Here is a 20,423-nt window from a genome sequence, read left to right on the forward strand (position 1 = left end):
AGATGTTCAATACTGTTGTTGCAGGTTACTTAAATTTGTATTTAGAAGACTAAATAAATGGCCTAATTCTGAAAAGCTGAGCACCCAATAGTTCCAATTAAAGTCAAGGGGCCTAACTCTGGGCACACATTTTTAAAAATTTTCATCTGTTTTCTTCCTAGTTTTCCAATGTTGTCTCGCTCATTACTACATCAATTGCTGACCTACATGTTGTACTAATATACTGCTGTTCCTGTGTAATCATGGATGCAAATGATGATGGAATAAGAATGGTAGAGTTCATAAGGTTTTTTTCTATGAGGTCCATCATATTCTATTTGTAACTTTTTGCTTATAAAGGAAATTTTCCATTATATCTTGCATCAATAGCAATTCACTAATATGATATAAAAGTATAACCAGATTATCATACTTCACATCATATTAGTGAATGCTAATATGATACAACAGCAAATGGCTTATGCAATAGAACTTATACATCTTATTAATTCAGGAATACTTCTTCTGTCTGTTCTGGGTCACTCTAAAAACTGCCTCTGAATGTAAGTGAACTAGAGTCTTTACAAGTTTAAATTCCACTCAAAATATTCTAAAATATTTTTTCACTATCTTTTTTGCCTTCCTACTTTTATTATGTATTATGCTGCTTATGCATTATGTAAATAAAATGATCGGGTGATAAACCTGATTTTTGCTTCTGTTTTTTGTGGGGGATTTAAATACAGGAATGATATCACCAAAAATATCCATACTGCCAGGAAGAATACATTTTGGATATTTATGTCCAATTCCTCTGTTTACTCCCCACAAACCTATCCCACAGTGATCCCCAGCTGTTTTATGGCCATTTGTAACTGGTGTAAATTAGAGTAGCCTGAAGGATGCTCTCACTTATGTCGGGTAATTGGCCTTCTGCACAGGTGACCAAGGAGCAGAGAAATGCAATGGCGGATTAAAACCAAAGTTGTACTTCAACCCACACCCTTGTGTGTTCTTTAGCCAGAGATTGGGATTGGGACTTTAGTGGCTAAAGTCATATTAAAAAGAAAAGGCGTACTTGTGGCACCTTAGAGACTAACAAATTTATTTGAGGATAAGCTTTCGTGAGCTACAGCTCAGCAGCCGATGAAGTGAGCTGTAGCTCACGAAAGCTTATGCTCAAATAAATTTGTTAGTCTCTGAGGTGCCACAAGTACGCCTTTTCTTTTTGTGGATACAGACTAACACAGCTGCTACTCTGAAATAAAGTCATATTGTAATTTTCAAAAATGATGCAACATAGCAAAGGAACAATGTGTGCTTAATTCAAGAGCAAAACCATTTGGGTTCATATGGGGTCCTTGTTTCCTATTTGTGCAACTGCTGTTTCAATACAATTGGATGACTGCTGTTTCAATACAACTGTATGTCCATATTTAATTGATGTATCTGTCCACAGGTAGATGTGCAGAGTGAGTAGCACCTTGGCTCTGCCCCCCACACCTCAAAGGTACCTGCCAGCCCAGCTGGGTTGGCATAGGAGAAATCTGTGCCTAGTAACAAGCTTGCGTAGATTACTTCACCCTTGGAGCAAGTGGGGAGCCAGCAGAGAATCCCAGGGCTATTCCTGAGATGGTGCAGCTTCACACCATCCTTTACTCATAAGTGTTCTCAAATGGAGAGTCAAATACAAAATTTCCTGTCATAAGCCAACTCTTGTTTAAGTAAGGTAGTTTTATAATTATTGCTCTAAAGTAGTTTTGATTGTTTAAAGAACTTGCTTAAATTGTTAACCTTATGATTCTGTTCATCTGTATTACTCTGCACCCACTTTAACATCTGATACTGAAGCTCTGTTATTTTGGGACTGATTTCATTCTTTTTCTGCCTGCTATACTGTACAATCTCCAGCTGCCTCCAAATATTATCCAAACAGGAACCTAAGACGCTTGTATAGATATCCTTTGCCTTGGACAAATACCCTGTTTAAAAACCAAAGCAAGGAACAATTACTTAAATTTGACATTCCAAAAACTGCACTGGCAAAAAGAGAAAGAAAATGGTAAAGATTTCTATTTGATCTGCACACACATTTTAGCTACATGTGAAGGCAACTCACAAAGGAAAGCTGAAAATTTAGCCAAAGACAGAAATATGTGCAGAATGCCCCCACTAACCAGACTTTGGAACCAGTTGTCATGTAAATAAATCTAAAATCGTAAGTAGCATACTGGAACCTGAGATACCAGAAAATTGAGCTGTTACACTTAACCAGCCGAGAAGCTACCAGCTAAATCAGGCTTTTTCTTATATGACACATTTTCCAAAGTTTAATCTTTTAATTATTTTTTTAAAAGTGCACTTACAAGATAAATGTGACATATCTGAGTCCCTACTAGTTGGCTCATATTATTTCAAATATTTCTGCTATCTGTAACATCCCTGTGTGATGCATACTGTGGATCAACAGTGAACCTAAAGCAGGCCAAGAAATGGAGAGTTATAAATATGTATGTATATATGACTAGTTTCCACTTATTTATGTGCTGAATGCTACCACAGCCTGACTGGTGGGGACATATAGTATTTCCGTGCTTGGCTCGATTTTCAAATTTCTTTTGCAGTTCACCTTCAAACATGCTGACGCCTCAGAGAACTCTTAGAAAAACATAATGGGTAGAGATAGTTCTGTTTACATATTCTATTTTCTGCATTCCTCTTCCCCATCATTTATTACTAGAGGCATTTCATTGAAGACATAATCGCTTTTTTAAGAGTTAATCTGATCCTGTTGTTATGTTGTTATGTTGATCCTTCTACATGAAGTCATAACTTTGTAGAGTGTAAATTTTTCATAATAGAGATCATAGATGCTCTAAATTCTGATAAACCTGTGTGTGAAATTACAATAGGTAGATGTGGAAATGAATGTGTGACAAATGGGATTATGACTTCAGGGGTGAAATTAGGAGCAGATGAACTGTTATGTCCTGATCCTTATCTGCATATTACTAAAAAATGGAATAATCTCTGAGGTTAAGGGCTATAGTTCGGCCTTTAGTCTTTGGTATAGCTTTACACAGGTCCAAATGTGTTAAATAATATTCCACATTTGTGCTTGGACCTGCCCCACTCTTCGTATCTTAGACTCAAAGGAGTCGATGGGAAACTAATTTCTTAGGTATAAATTATTACAAATGCACAGCATAATAAACAATGCACAAAATCTCAGAATGTCAGCAGGGAGTTGTCTGCCTATATATCCTTTTTATATGTTTGCCAGCTAACTTGAAGATTCACATGCAAAATTCAGTGTTCAGGGAGACTGAGCAAAATCCAGACATGATGTAAGTGGGTGCAACTCCCATGAAAGATTATTGGCCAAACTTTCCAATTGCACAAACCTGAACACCCTTGCCCTGTCCCTTCTCCGAGGCCCCGCCCCCACTTACTCCATGCCCCTCCCTCTGTTGCTCGCTCTCCCCCACCCTCACTCACTTTCACCAGGCTGGGGCAGGGGGTTGCAGTGTGGGAGGGGGTGAGGGGTGCGAGCTCAGGGAGAGAATTTGGGTGCAGGAGGGGGCTCAGGGCTGGGGTGTGGGAGGCAGTGAGGGGTGCTGGCTCCGGCCAGGTGGCACTTACCTCGGGAAGCTCCTGGAAGTGGCTGGCATGTCTGGCTCCTAGGCTCAGGGGCAGCTACGTGGCTCTGCGTGCTGCCCCTGCCTGCAGGCACTGCCCCTGCAGCTCCCATTGGCTGCGGTACCCAGCCAATGGGTGCTGTGGAGTCGGCGCTCGGAGCTGGGCACAGAGGCAGTGCGTGGAAACCCCTGGCCGCCCCTGTGCCTAGGAGCCGGACATGCCAGCCGCTTCCAGAAGCCACGCAGAGCCAGGGAAGTAGGGAGCCTGCCCTAGCCCTGCTGCATCGCCGACTGGACTTTTGACCTATTAAAATCTCCCGGATTGCTTTTAATAGTCACCAGGAGATTGAGGCCGATTTCGGTAGACTCCCGTCCAATCCAGGAGGGTTGGCAACCCTAAATGAGTATGTAGAAATAGGCAGGCAGACAGGGAGCAACTCTCAAGAAGCTGTAAGTTAAGGCGTGATAAGTGTTTAGTTACACCACACAATCAAAAATGACAAAATCTGAGAGAGGGATTGTAGAATTTCATGGTATATTAATTGTCATTCAGTGGCCTTTTGGATATTGCATTCCATGTTGCAATGACAATAAAGAGAGAAAACATTTTTATTGTTAAAACTAACCTAATGCTGTGTCCAAGCTACACATTAATAGGAGGTCTCGAACTGTTACCAACAGATGCACCAGAGCAGCATGTTTGAACAACATTATCTCTTTCTCACTATTTTTACCTATACAAAGGAAAAAAAGTTTTATATATGTATATATGGTTTGCATAGAAACATCAGAAGCTATACTGGATACATTAATTCATATAAAGGGTCCTGGCATCTCAGAACATTAGTCTCCCACAATGAAATATATATATAAATATAAACATGTCATTGCTGTGGATCTCAGCAAGGCAAACACTGACTGTACATGAAGGAAAGCAGAAATTTTGCCTACCTTTTCTTTCTTTGAGCTCTTCTATACTAGTCTAAGTTACTTGGGTTATGTATCCTCTCATACAGCAGATGGAGGCAGATTACTAAATCTTTTGATGACATCTTGCCTCTATATAGAAAGGTCTAACAATCTTTCTGCAACTGACTATTTCAGAGCAGTTCCCAAGAAATCAAATTGACTCCATCCTCTGATAATCAGTAAATAACTTTAATACAGTGATAACATGAACTTGAATTTTCCAAAGAAACTTTGCATTAAACTTTGAACTAGGGGTACTCAATTATTTTTTTGTCAAGGTCCAAATTTCTTGGTCAAGGTATAGTCAAGCTCCAGACTCCAGAAAAAAAAATAATGATAATAAGTAAACAAAAAGATTTCAGGGTTTGTTCAAAAGCATCTGGTGGTCTGGATTTGGCCTGCGGTCCACCTATTGCCTACCCTTGCCTTGAACCATAAAAAGACATTGTTTTTCACTGGAGATTATCTGGGCTAGTATATAATACTTTAAAGGAAGAAAATTAACAGAGAGGAAAAATGTCCTCTTTAGTCTTCTGTACTATGCCGGATACTTGAAACCTCCCCAAGCAGCTCACATAAAGCTACAGGAGGGATGAGGATTTGACAGTCACTTACCACACTCTCCTGTCAAAGACTGCCTCTATGGAAGCCTGTACATCTATCCTATAATGCTTGGCAAAGGTGTAAGCTGGTGCCCAGGTGTCTGTGTGCCTTACAAATCTCTATTAAAAACAGATTCCTCACTTTCTGTCCATAACAATCGTACTAAGTATGCCTTAAATGTTTCTGATAGCATCTTCCCTATAATAAAGTAAGTTTTCCTGCTTAGTACCTTAGTCCACTTTCAGGCAGTAGATTTGGAGTCTGGTTGTTTTCTAATTTGGCCCTTGGTTCAAAATAAATAGTCTCTGTGATCCATTGACCTCTGCGAGCCGCTCTATGTAAATTTGCAGAGACCTTTGAATGTCCTGGTAATGAAGTCTTCCTTCATTCAGATACTTTGGATTGGGGAAGATTGTGAATAAGGTAGAATCTGCTATGCAGAAAAAATGCCTGAGGAATCTTAGGCTTGAATTTAGACAGAGCTCTTGTGAAAAATCAAATACAGCTCTTTTCAAGAAAGCACGTGCAGCTTTCCCACCATTCTAGCCAAACATACTTCTGTAAGTGCCCATTCCTTGGGCCCTGTCTGGGCCCAGTCACGACTGTTATTTCTCAGCCTTCCCCTCATGACAGGTTCTGGGCCTGGGCTCTCACAGCATCAGGCTCCCTTCTTAAAACTTGAAAGGGCACTCTGCCACTTGTTGCCTCTTCCGTGTGGGCAAGACGAGCTATTTCAGGGGCCAGTCTTGGGGCAGACTCTAGTTCTTTGGAGCAGATGGGGACTGCTGAATCTTCTCCAACTCTTCCCGCAAGAATAGCCTGTCTTTAAAGGGAAGGACCGGCAGCCTGGCCCTGAAGGATTGTTCCACTGCCCACTATTTTAGCCACAGGAAACTCTTTACTGACACAGATAAGGCCATGTTTCTAGCTGTCATGTGGATTGTAGCATATCATTGCAGACCAGTGAGAGAGCAAAGACCATAAGTGGGAGCACCATGGCTAGGTTGGACCATAGTATCTGATTTCCTGGGACCTGTTAAATTTCTGAAATCATCTGTCTTTCATAATATATAAACACTTTTGAATTAATCTTGAATTAAATTGAAGACTCTTAAGGATCCCTCACTCCTTCTGTTAGGATGATCCTGTAATGCTATACCTACTCATCTTGAGATTGTTGTCCTTTTTGTGATTCCCTTGATGGCAATATATTATCCTTGGGTTCTCCCTGACTTTCTGCATCCCACAAACTGAGAGATTAGTATTATAGCTTGCTTTTCTTGTACCAGTCTGCAGCCTCCCCATAAATGTTCCTTACTAACATTTTGTCACTATATTTTGGTTTTAAATTTAGAAAAACATATTAAGCACAAAAAGAAGTAAACTTTAGAAAACTGAAGTTTATCACATAAACTGTACTGTGAGATAATACAGAAACTAAAGATATATGTAGTTATCCATCAGAGCTAATTCGTAATCGCGGTGGATTAAGCCTCGAAAATCCATCTAAAATACAGAGCCCTAAAGCAGTTTATGGTTTCCTGAGAGGATGCTTGTATTCTTCTGGGGGTCATTTCATTTATACATGAATCTCCAGAGTTTACAGCCTAAGAATCCTTATTGAAGCACAGTGGGTATTTTTTCAAATCCCAGATCAGCCAAACCATGTGGTCCTGCCTTAGCCTACATAGTTTTAGTAACGTGAATGTTCATAGCTTATTTTGCCAGTTTAAAAAAAAGAAAATTTAAGGGATCTCTTTACTGCTACAGTGATGTGTACATTTACAAATGCCAGACAGGAGAATAAGTAGATTAGAATTAGAAAAAATTGCTTAGTCATTCGTCATTTAGGTCCCTTTGGCCACAGGGACTGTGACCCTAAGCACCCCTGTATTCACACTGTAATAATCTTTGTACGGAATATGCTTTGTGAGGTATCATTTGAAAACTAATAACTCACTGCTCATTAATATTTTTGTGCCATGTATGTACACAGTGTGTATTAAGAGTTATGCATCTATGCTGAAATTATGGCTGAAGTGCGTTTAAATGAGGCATGTCAGGCGGTGCTGATAAACAGGTCTGCCTGAGACAAATGAATGTGTTTGCTTCCCTGGCCAGCCCAGTCATCTGACAAAGACAATGACGATCCATTTTTATGTATTAGGCAAACAAAGCTAACAAGTGGGGAGGAGACAGTATGGTGACTACACCCAGCGGGAGAGAGAAGCTTGGGTCTGGGTTTTACTTTTCAAAGAATACACTGCAAAGATTTAGGGACGATCTACACGACAAAACCACGACAACCTACAGATGAAGCTGGCCGCTGCAGCCCTGTGATGAAGATGCTTTAAGCTGATGGGAGAAAGTTCTCCCACTACCTCTGCCAGAAGCGGTAGCGATGTCTGATGGGAGAAGCTCTCCTACTGACATAGCGCTGTCTACACAGGGGGTTAAGGTTGGTATAACTATATCGCTCAGGGGTGTGGATTTTTCACCACCGAAGTAAGTGTGTAGTGTAGACCTATTGGTCTATCAAGATGAGGGGAGGGGGCTAAACTTCAAGTGATAAGCAATTGAATCAACTGAGGGCAAGTATACACTTAAAATGCTGCATGGGTGCAACTGCATCCATGCAGCTATGCTGAGGTAGCGCTTTAATGAAGATGCTCTAAGCAGACAGGAGACAGCTGTCGCGTAGGCGTAATTAATCCACCTCCCCGAGGGGTGGTAGCTATGTCGGTGGGAGAAACTCTCCCGCAGACATAGTGCTGTGCACACAGTGGGTTAGGTCAGTATAACTACGTTGTTCAGGGTTGTGGATTTTTCACACCCCTGAGTGATAATAGTTATATCAATATAGGTCTGTAATGTAGACCAGATTGTATACAATATTACTGTATTATAGCAGGCTATTGCATGAGATCTTTTATTAATATCATTGTGAATTGTATGTATTAACACCTTATAAGGAATTATGAATACTTATTAATATTATACTGTACAGTCTATGACCCAAACAAGTATTCATAATTCCTTATGTTGTGTTAAGACATGCAACTAAATTTGTTATTTCTCTGAAATGTCCAGGAGAGGGCTGGACATTGCAGAACACAAGGTCTTGGGAAAATTTGGGACTGGAAGTGTGTTGGGGTCACCTTGCTGGTTGTAACCATGGCTGGTGGAAGCCAGAGTGGGGCTGTAAGGCTGTAGACAGACTGCTGGGGTCACAGTTTCTGAACCAGGGTTGGCTGTATAGGGTGCCTGCATGTTTGTTGCAGACTGTGAGTGTTCCAGACTGGGAGCTACTGTAGCAAAGTATTGTGAGGCACTCAGGGTTACTGGGTTAAGAGTTGATAACCGCTTCCTGGCTTGGAGTATACCATGAACTCCATGACACGGATATGACAAAAATAGCCACTGACCACAAAGAAAAGGACAACAAAAACATACTGGTGTTTTTCTCTGTAAATTACACATGTGGGAATGTCATTTAAACATTGCCTACAATGTATGATTAATCATGACCAACATTTCTGAAGCATGTGAAATTTAGATTTGGATTGGAATACTGTTTAGTATTCTGATATTCAAGTTATTAAAAATAACATGCCTAACTAGGACTGTATTAATGGAGACCTTTTGGAAACAAAAAAGCAGGTCTGTTACCATCAGCCCTTAAGATGGGAAATGCTTGAAAGTTTGTAAATAATTTGCCAGACTTATTGAACCACGTTACATATGAAATCAAATCAATTTTATAGACGAAAAATACAATGTATTTTACCTTGTTTAAAAATATCACAGATCACTTTCTCCTGCTGTTTTAAGAAAAATCTAGTGTGATCAAATTTAACTGTGGCAAACCTCCAATTCACTGCGGCAAGTATGCCAAGATGCATCAACTCTTTTAGAACAGGAGTGGCTGTTGCTTCTAACAGATGGTATGCCTGGCACTGGCTTTCTGGTTAATACAAACAAACATACACAAGATAACACAATTTGGTTAAATATGCCACTGTTGGATAAAAGTACTCAAGTGTCTTGTAAAACAAAAAAGCATTATTTTCTTCAAGAGATCTGCAACATGAACTTCATTCTCTTCACATTAGTAATTCTAAATAACTTCTGGATGGCTGTTTAGTAACCCCTTATAAGGGAAGGCCTACACTTAAAACTCTCCAGTGATGCATCTGTGCCACTGTAGCACTTAAATGAAGATGCTCTAAGCCGACAGGAGACCACTCTCCCATCTGTGCAATTAATCCACCTCCCTGAGAGGCGGTAGCGATGTCTGACGGGAGAAGCTCTCCCGCTGACATAGCACTGTCTACACCGGGGGTTAGGTTGGTATAACTGTTGTGAAAGTGACCACTCTCTTTACAATGGGTATGATAATCAAGGTGGGATAAGCTATTACCAGCAGGAGAGTGAGTTTGTGTGTGTGTGTTTTGGGGGGGGGTGTGAGAAAACCTGGATTTGTGCTGGAAATGGCCCACCTTGATTTTCATACACATTGTAAGGAGAGTGGTCACTTTGGATAAGCTATTACCAGCAGGAGAGTGAGTTTGTGTGTGTGTTTTTTTGAAAAAAAAAAAAAAAGTGGGGGGGGGTGAGAAAACCTGGATTTGTGCTGGAAATGGCCCACCTTGATTATCATACACATTGTAAAGAGAGTGGTCACTTTGGATGGGCTATTACCAGCAGGAGAGTGAGTTTGTGTGTAGGGGGGCGGAGGGTGAGAAAACCTGGATTTGTGCTGGAAATGGCCCAACTTGATTATCATACACATTGTAAGGAGAGTGATCACTTTAGATAAGCTATTACCAGCAGGAGAGTGGGCTGGGAGGAGGTATTGTTTCATGGTCTCTGTGTATATAACGTCTTCTGCAGTTTCCACAGTATGCATCCGGTGAAGTGAGCTGTAGCTCACGAAAGCTTATGCTCAAATAAATTGGTTAGTCTCTAAGGTGCCACAAGTACTCCTTTTCTTTTTGCGAATACAGACTAACACGGCTGTTACTCTGAAACCTATAGTTATACTGATGTAAGTCTGGAGTAGACCAGACTGAAGGCTCTTTCTACATGTAAAAGTTAAGTCAACATAGCTATGTCAGTGTAAAAAATCCACCCCTTGACCAATGTAGCTATATCAACTCCACTGCCAGGGTAGATGCAGCTATATTGATGAAAGAATACGTCGGTCAATGTAGATACCATCATCTGGGGGCGGCAGTATTCCTATCTGAATAGAAAAAACCCTTTTGTTGGGTACTCACCCACAAAAGCTTATGCTCCAATACGTCTGTTAGTCTATAGTTAGTGCCACAGGACTCTTTGCCCCTTTTGTTGGTGTAGGCTGTATCTACATTACATGGCTGCGGTGGCATAGCTGTGCCAGCACAATCTCCATAACGTAGACGTACCTTCAGATATAACTGAGTTTTCATGACATCCAAGTAGGTGACAGCAACACAATAGTCTGAAGAACTCAAATAAACTGCTGATATTGAATTAACTGGAAGGCTTTCTCAATGGGATACCTAAATCTCTTGAGTATCAATTTTTTCTTTTATGTGCTTAACATTATAGTTGAGTTAATCGCATCATCAAGGTTAAAACTCTATTATCTCCCATGTTCAAGGGTTTATCATTTCATTTTTAAAATATCTCAAGCTGACAGGTAAGGTTGCCAGGCTGGGCAGCATTTCAGTTGCAGGTCTCACTACATTTGGTCATTTATGCCCTCATAATTATTAACTAATTAGTTAATATTTGTAAAGTACTTTGAAGATGTGGACCACTATGTAAGTGCTCATTCTCATCATCTCCAGTTCTTCATGCTTTGTCAGGATAGATCAGATGCTATACTGTTTTTGCTACTTGATGTAATTTCATTCATTCATTCATTCATTATTTTCTTTTTTAAGGGCTTAATATTTCCAGTAAGGTATCATAATGTATTGTTAATATTTCATTGTTGTTAAAATGTTTGTGTTTGTCTTTAAGTTCTCAATATTGGATATAGCTTATATCTGACTGAGAAACTCTTTTAATTCTTTCACGTATGATGCTACCATGGTGAAATATAGGAATTGTTATACAACAGTCTGCATGAGCATAAAGGTTCCCATATTGAATTTTTGCAGGATAAGAGCCGTAGAGAGCAGTGAATAAAATGGATATTGGTTTTGTATATATGGATATTATTTAATGTAAAATTACAATATTACAAAAAAATAAACAGACCATTCAAAACAAAATTCTATACCTGATGCTTGAATTTTGACTGAGATGCTGCCTTGATTCTCCTGTTCTGTTTTCTCTGTCAATGTAGCCTTACAAACAGCAGAACTGTCTTGCTTAAGAACTTCTGGACATTCTTTAATTTCCAGTGCTAAAACATTGGACGTAGATTATGTAAAATTATCACAAAACAAATCCACAGAATAAGTAAATTCTCTAACACGTTCCTCCACTTGTTAATTAAACATTTCAAATTCAGGAGGCTCCTGTGCCACAGACCAATAATTGTATATTTTACTTTGGAAAAAGAAAGTGAAAATAATTTTCTTTATTTCCTCCAAGTTCCCACACTTCCTCGCTGCAGCCACATGATACATTGGTCAGATTATGTTTGCCAAAAAGTGGGTGCTGTCAGGTCTGAATGGAATCAGACACCTCCCCTATCCATACCCTATCCATATCCTGGCAAAGTTGAGAAACTGCTCGAAGCTGCTTCTATAGCCTATTGTTTGTATAAAGGAAGATTCCTACATGAGCACTAAGGCAGGGAAACTGCCGAGTGGAAGAGCATCTGAGAGCAGGAATTCAACTGGACAGGAAAGATCAGGAACACTGGAAATAGGGTAAGTAGGAGAAGGGCTGGAAACAGTTTACTTAAAAGAGGTCGTTCTCACTCCCTTCATCTTTACTTGTAGCTGCACCTCAGCATCGATCCCTTCTGTGTTTTTTTTTCTCTTTCTCCAATACAAATAAGAAGTCACAAGCTATCCTAAGGGTCCCCCAATATCTCTGTTCCCCTCTTCCTGGCAAAAGAGGAAGCAAGTGGCAGATTTGGAGCTAGCAGCCCCCACTTCTTGGCAAACTGGATCGATCCCTATCTCATATGGCTGCAGCTGTGAATATGAGACACTTGGGCAAAATAAAGAGGGAAAAGTAAAAAACTTTCCATCCCGCAAAGTTAAAAGCCAAAGTTCATATTCTACTGTCAAGGAGCCTACTGAATGAGAAAAGTTTATTAGGGTTCAAAATTATGCTAACCAATTACTTCTACTAGTTCTCTCCTAAATACTAATTGGGTTAAATAGTACATATAACTGGTGTCTATAAAAATAACCCACAACAGCACTTGTAATTTATTGGGAGACAGTAGGCCTTCCGCTAAAATTGGAACCATACTTTCGAAGGAATTGACATAAAATCTACATATGTTTGGATAGGCTAAACATTTATCAATCATTACTAACATACAACACTTGAGGATCACTGTCTACATTTACTTGTTTACACTATACTGAACTAAGCCTCTATCCATAGTACTACTCAGAGATGCAGTTCTAGTTAGAGTTCACTAGATGGTAACATAAGACCTTAGTTCATGTGTCCTGAGTTTGTACTTTTAGAACTGGGGTTATCAATTTCTCAAGATCTGCATATGTATCAACATAAAACAATAATAAATGGTTTTATTTTTAAAATTTTATTAAAATGTCTTGCATATTGTTTTTTTAATTATGTAAGGATACAATTAAAATCCATATTAATCTGTTACACAGCACCACTTCATGCTATTATAATTAGTGCTGCAACAGTGTTTATGTTACAAACTTATTTTCCAAGGGATATATAACTCAAGCATAATCTGTGTTGAAGCTCTGCTAACCAGGGTCTGGTCCTGCAGTATTTTATTTTTTAGTGTGATTCTACTCTGAAAAGCAACTGACCTAACATTTCATTGTCTCTCAATGACTTCTGTAGCAAAGGTGGTCAATTTATAAGTAAAAGTTTTTTCTAAGTGCCAGTCCTGCATACTCAGTCTATGAGCTAAGTTTTCTTTTCGCAGATCATCAGCAGTGATAACAGATCTTCAAACCATATTCTGTCTTCACAGACAACTGTTCAGCCTCATTGCATCACTGGGTTTGCACAGGTGTAACTAATTGGAATAGTTCTGCTGGGATAAGAAGAAACAGAACATAGCTCCCTCTTAACTGCAGGACTAACAAGAGTAGTAAGCAATAGAAACTTACTTTTGTCACAAAAATCACCAGACTTGACTCAGAACATGTCAGGGGGAGCAGACAGTCTGAGTAAGAGGATACCATTTTCTTTTCAGAGCGGAACCAAACTTTAATGCACACTGTCTAAAAAAACAACTAAAAAGAAAAATACAAAATAAGTACCATGAATGAAATACTGGATCCACTGAAGTCAATGGGACCAGGATTTCATCCCATGTAATTAATTCTATTGACTTGAATGGAGTTATACTTGATTTACAGCAGTGTAAGAGAGCAGAATTAGACCTAAAATTACAGGACAGAATGGTTCACCTACCCTCTTTCTGCCTATCCAAATTAATTTTTTCCTCATTTTGGATGAACACGTGTTTAGATCTTAGCATGATAAAACTGTTCAGAAGGTCAGAATCATCGTCACATTGTCTAGACTGTTTGAATGGTAGAGTCTTCTGGCTTTTTGTTGAGCTGTTTGGTTCAAAAGATCCTTCTTTACAGTTAAGTGAGTCAGACAAATCTTTTCTTTTCTTTTCTTGATATAAGAAATGCATTGGTCCTTCTGTCTCACTGTGCTGATTTTCCTGTCTTGTTAGCCATTCAACAGATGTATTTGCATCACATATGTTGACATGAGGTGCAGCTCCCAAATGTAATGGAGGGAATGGGCTCTTCTTTTCAGGTGAGAAATGAGAATTTGTTGTTTTGTCCCAGTGATATGCACTGACAGAAAGCAGTCCTTGATTAGTAAGGGAACTCTTCTCTTCAAGCCACCCTAAAAGATAAAATTAGTTTTCTCCATTGCAATTTTGATTACTCCTAATAGAATCTACTGTTCTGGATAGAATATATAACCCAAGAATGTTCTTGTCCAATCCAATTGAATAGAACTCTGCAGAGTTCTTTTCTGATTTTTTTCTTCTTCCTTACTTAGGTTGTTAGAATCCACTGCTGGCATGTTTGAACTGATATGTTATTCCCACATAAGAAATTCCAAAGTTGAGAAAACAGAAAGCTCCAAAGCCGTTATATCAACTCCGAAGTGAAGCTATACACAATTAACTTATAGATGGTGATAGATTTAATGCAACCTAGCATGATGGTTCTATCACCAATGCAGTCTGCCGTAGTGTCACTGACATTTTGAGAACTTGTTTGACTTTCCCTTTCAACCTTACATGAAAGAACGTAAAAGATGAGCCTGTGACAAGCTCAGAAATTAATAAAACACTAAATAAGCACAAGATGAGTCTGCCCAGAGCAGTGGCTCCATATTAGAGGAAATCAAAGTTAAAGGTAAGAAAACTCTTACTTTTTACCTATGCTGGATCCACTGCTCTGGACAAAAACCATAACTCATGGAAAGCAAGCAGGGACCATAATCCTCTTCACCAAGTAAGGAAGGTAATAAAATAGCAAACAAATGAAAAACAGGTCACTAAAACGAAAGATCAGAGGTACCTGTGGATAAAGAATAAGGAGTGAGGGTGGGATTCACAAAGATACTTAGAAATCCAAGTCTCATTTTTAGGCACCACTGCGATCAAGAAAACTCCCACTAGGCCACAACCTAACTTTGTACGTGCCCAAACTCACTAGGTGCTTTAATTAAACAATTCAATACTTAAATACTATTTGGCTAGAGAAACAGTTACTGACTCTATAGCCTAGTGGTTAGGACAATCACCTGAGAGGTGGCAGAAGGAAGGGGGACTTAAACTGGGGCTGTCCCACATCCTATCCACTTGGCTAAAGATTGTAAGGGAGGTCCTGCTCCTCCTCTTCCATTTTGTTTCAGGTCCTGCATGCATCTTGGGTGGCTGAATGCCTATTTTCCTCCAGTTCGTGGCTTGCTAGCACAGTTAGGTGCCTCCATGAAGCCTAGATTTAAGAGCCTATCTCTGAGAGAGGGGCAGGGCTTAGCGCATACCTCTCTGCTCAGTATCTCCCACTGGCTAGCTTAGGTGGCTCCTTGCCTTGTGTGCTGGCTTAGTGGACTGCAATCTATGGTGCCTCTCTCTCCTAATTAATTGTATAGGGACCGTAGGCACCTAACTCAGGCTTTAGGGATTGTAGTGTTCTTGTGATTTTTCTAGGATCCTGCTCCACAAAGGTGTTTAGGTTCCTAACTTCCACTGATTTGGTATTAGCATTAGAACTATGCTCTATTAGAGGACTTTCCCCTCTCACTTACGTTCTCTTCTCCTAATATTTTCCTATTTTCTTCTGTTACTGATCCTTTACTAATCCTTTGATTACTGCAAAAAGGATGGACCAGAGACACTTGTAGGCTGATGGTATGAACTGCTAGACCACTTTGTTGCACTATTTATGGGCCTACCAGCAGTGTTCCTCAAAAGGTGGCACACTGGGCTAGGTTGAACTTCTGTGCACACAGAAGGACCCTGGTGGAGAGAACCAGGCTTAACTTATCAGGTTTGAGTGAGAGGGAACAACTGATGGATTGGTGAGGGAAATGGTGCTCAACCTGGGTCCCCAATCCTGCAGTCTCCTGAGCAGACTGGTAGTAGAGTTGGGCTTGCAAAGGATGTTAAACCTCTCTCCTGGGGACCAAAGAAGCTAGAAACTGTGAGTAGTGGAGAGGATCCAGAAAACCATTTCCTGCTCTTGTAAAGAGGATGAGGAAAATTGTGAAATGGGATCAGCACCGATGATGAGGGTCCCTTGGGGCTACAGGACCATAGAAACCAGTTACTGTAACTCATGACGCCTTCTTAGCCTCTGCTACAGACTGTATTTCCATGCTAGAAGGCTCCGCAAGGTGCAGTAGTCTGCCTATGCCTTGCTAAAAAGTTCTGCAGCTCTGGATTAATAAGGACCCAGATCACTGCTGCTGTCAATGGGTGGAAGGAGTGGGCTCTTCCAAGTCCGACTGTAAGATGCTCTCACCAATGTTGGCAAGGAGGTGCTGGGAAGAGTGCGGAGCAAGAGGAATCCCTTCCCAATAGTTCTTCCTTTATGAGTGAATGATTTAGTAGGAAGGAGATGGGGCAGTTCAAACTTGAATCTATTCTCCAAAAAGAGCTCCAGCTGGTGGGAGGAGACAGCAAGGTGGGTGCTACTAAGCTGCTTCTTCACATGATGCTAGACAGGGGAAGCCAGTGGAAGTAGTTCTTTAGTCTACCCAAAGCTGCTGTTGTAACAGGAGCATTCGGTAAAACTGCTGCTAAAGGAATCCTCAGCAAGCTCCACGCTTCATATAAGAGAATCTTTGCTTCAAGATGTTGGCCATTTCAAGAAGCCAAACAGAGACTAAAGAACCCAGGCTTATAGAGAGAGCAGAAAAGGAACGACTGCTGTTCCAGCAGAGGTACAGAAATACTGGGGATAACATGGTCAGTTCAGCACACACATAAACTAGGGAACTATCAACCTAAGGGAAAAAAAATTCCTGTGAGATACCTGACCCCCCATTTCCTATCAACTGTATTGGGCAACAATACACATAAGCTATGACTTTTGCATAGAACAGTGAGTGCTGTGTAGGAGAACACAAGAATGATCTAGAATGGATTCTATTGTACCTGTTACATGTTCTAGTTGAAGGGACATTATAAGGTTATGAATGCATGAGAAATATAATATACTGTACTAACTATTCAGTACAAGCATATGACAGCTTCATGATAAAAATCCCCATAATGATAAACTGTGTGTGAAATAGCAAGGAATTTGACTATGAATGTGGGTAACTGTGCTTAATGCAAGCGTTTGTAATATAAGAAAATAAAAAGGATGTGATTTGATGCATTTTAGAGCTGCAATTTCCCAAAATCCTAACCCTTTGTATTACTTCTGTATATTCATGTTAACAATACTGTAGCTAAATGCACTGCAATATGTTCGGTCTCTACAGAGCTGCCACAGCTAGGTGGTAGTGTTCTTCCATGTGAGTTGCATGCAAATAGCCTTACAAATCTGCATAGTGAATGAATCCATGCATAATATTGTATACTGATGAATCTTCACTATAATAGAAGCTGAGTTAACTAAAACAGGTCCCGTGCCACTGGCCTATCCTAGAAGAAGCTGGAACCATATAAGAGTCTGCTACATCAACATATTCTCTATTATGGTGATATTAATTAATAATAGTAATTAATAATACTTTGAAATTATTATATCCCTTTCAAAAGTTCTCCTGCCAGGTATTTCATTAGAAACATTAAGGGCCTGAAGTGGCTAATTTGTGCTTGCAACTACCATAATTCCCATATGCAATCATGGTAACCACAAATTAAATATGCAAGTGCACACATACTTTTATCCACGCAACTGACAATCTTAGCTTTTTGTAAATCAGAGTTTAGAGTAATAGTGCTGACTAATTTATGCTTTTCCGAGTTCTTTTCTTTTTGAGAATGAGAATTTTTCTGATTCCTTTCTTAGTTGGTGCTATGCTAGTATCCATCACTGAACTGCATGACGGATCTTCTGTTAAAAAAGATCTCCTTGCCATTCTTGTCGTTGAACTTTTCTATCAAAAACAAATATACTTACTTTCTAACTGAAATTGTGTAATTTGTGAGAATACTTCCTCTTCAGTAGAAAACAGGCTATTTGCACTACCCAAATCAGTGCTTAGTTGCTCCAAAGAATCTGGTAATACCAGATTTAGTCCTGAATGAATCCACCAGTCTGATTTTAATGGGCTAAACACTGGAGCTTCCACATGGACAGACATAATCTTTTTCAGTTCTGTAACTGTATGATGTTGAAATGTAGGTTCAACAGTCTGATTCTCTATAAAAAACAAGACAAAAACTAGTATTAATGGACTAGAAACATGAGAGAAGAACATTTTTGACAGTAAAATCACAAAAAAATATTCATGACTTATGTATATCCCTTGGTATATCTTTCCATAACTAATTCAGTATCAGCACTTGCCTGAACAGCAAAGAAAGAAATATTTACATAGCTTAGTAAGATGTAAATTTTTTCACCTTGTTTTTTGTGTTCAATTCCCCAGCTGTAATTATATTTCTAGTCTGTTGATATAAACCTGCATTACCTGGATTACAAATGATTCGAGATTTATTCATTATCTATGAGTTTACCTTCCATGCTTGCAAGCATCTATTATAATGATTATCTGAAAACTCTAAATAGTAAATAGACTATTTTACAAATGAGGATGTAACTCACTTATCTCACAGAAGTCTTTTGGTGTTGTTTCTTAACACTAACTGTTGGGGTCAGAAATAATTTATGACTTAGTTGTTTTTGGTTCCATATTCCACTTCCTAATGTGTGCGTTTGGCATTGGAAACTTATCACTTAGTTCTCCATGAATATGATTCCACTAAGGAATTTATTAGTATGGATTTTTAAAAATTATTTGAAGATAAGAACATACTCTATAATGAAAATTAATATTTCAACAGAGCTTGTTTAAAGTTAGGTTTTGTTACTGAGTTTTAGAAATTACTATACCCATTAAAATAATTATCAGGAGGTGAACTGAAGATTTTCAAACTGGGGGAAAGCTGTCATTATATACAAACTACCACTGTGGAAAGACAAACTAGTTATCTGCCTTACAAGAAGATTTATATAGAGGAAAAAATCAAACATCCCACCTTAGATGAACTGGGATATATTTTTAGTGTGCAAACAGGAGCAGTATTCGCACGTTCCTTGCATTCTACATTCATTTTATCAACATTGAAAATGTATCATCAAATATCTGCATTGTATTTCTTCAAGCACTTCCCAGATTAATTTCTATGTTGCTGTAATATTTCACATACAGCTCTTCTATATCAGTTCAATATATCGGAATTCATACTTCCTTACCTTCAAGCAAAAGAGAGTTCACAGCATTTTGGTATTTTTCTGACTGCCACACCAGGCACTCTAAGTTCTTCTTAATTGACTCTGTAAGCAGAATACTAAAACAAAGAAACAGAAAATGAGACACGTGGTAAGAAGCTTAAATCATAGCTTTAGATTTTCAAACCAACTTTCTTCTGGTAATACATTTAGAGAAAGTAATTTTGCAAAAGTATTTACTTTCTCTCCAATCTTCTACTTTCTCTTATTGACTCATTTGGGAAAATCTTTCCTCCTCATCTGTGGGTGCAGTGGGCTTTCTGGCTGCAGGACCAATGTGGTTCCACTCCTCAAAGAGGGGAAAAGATTAGGGGTATATATACCCTTTGAATGGCCTGGAGGCAAGCAAGGGGAAGCTAGTGGTAGGGAGGGAGACTAGAGGTCCCCTGTCAAGAGGATGCTTTAGTCCTTCCATGTCTGTGGAGGGAGGATATTAAGATTGTGAAGGGTACTCACTCTAGCAAATATAATAGAGAAGCAGCCATGGAACAGCCCTGCTGATACTTCTGTCGCCACATGGATATCCCCAGCACTCGGCCAATGTACTCACTGCGTGCTTCTCTGCTGAGGACTTTGGAGGATTCACTGCCATGGAGGTATGAGTCCTCACCTTCCCCAAGGAGGAAGCTGGATCTTCAGGATATTAAGCCTCCTTACAGGAGGACAGCCTTAAAGCAATTCTCTTGGTCTTTTCAAGCTCCATGCACTGAGACCATGCACAGGGTGTATTCCCTGGAGTAATGTTTCTCTCCAAGGCAAAGTACACAATGGACAAAACCATCGGCAATGAACATCTCACAGAATGAGGCCATAAATTAACAGAATCCAATGAAACTAGTTTTGCACTAATTTGGAGGAGGTTGTACCAGTTGTAGCCTCATTAAACTTTTACTTACCTGTTACCAACAGGAGAAATAGGTTCTGCCTGAAGTCCTGCATGAAGTGAATTCACATGTGATCTTTGTGGTTTGCATGGCGGAGTTAGCGGTATTTCTACTTCATATTGAGGATATAAAGTGTAACTAACTGGGAATTGCAGAAAAATGACACCACATTTCACAAAAAAGTGAAAGAAATGTAAATATTTATGTATAACTGACACCAGTTACATTTTGTGTTT

At 39.5% G+C, this 20,423-nt stretch overlaps 1 protein-coding gene across 1 annotated transcript in view; it reads right to left on the reverse strand.

The window, feature by feature from the left end:
- SHOC1 (shortage in chiasmata 1) overlaps nt 1–20,423 on the reverse strand; it is a 120,694-nt gene that overhangs the window by 44,715 nt on the left and 55,556 nt on the right. Inside the window, exons 10-17 of the mRNA XM_075128844.1 lie at nt 20,200–20,329; nt 19,268–19,362; nt 17,969–18,211; nt 13,770–14,222; nt 11,461–11,586; nt 8,977–9,153; nt 4,244–4,351; nt 1,774–1,961 (exon numbers count right to left, since the gene is read on the reverse strand). Coding sequence (XP_074984945.1) covers nt 1,774–1,961; nt 4,244–4,351; nt 8,977–9,153; nt 11,461–11,586; nt 13,770–14,222; nt 17,969–18,211; nt 19,268–19,362; nt 20,200–20,329 — 1,520 coding nt within the window. The remainder of the gene's footprint in view (nt 1–1,773; nt 1,962–4,243; nt 4,352–8,976; nt 9,154–11,460; nt 11,587–13,769; nt 14,223–17,968; nt 18,212–19,267; nt 19,363–20,199; nt 20,330–20,423) is intronic.

This window comes from Caretta caretta, chromosome 5 (assembly GCF_965140235.1).
Source record: "Caretta caretta isolate rCarCar2 chromosome 5, rCarCar1.hap1, whole genome shotgun sequence".
Taxonomy (NCBI): Eukaryota; Metazoa; Chordata; order Testudines; family Cheloniidae; genus Caretta; species Caretta caretta.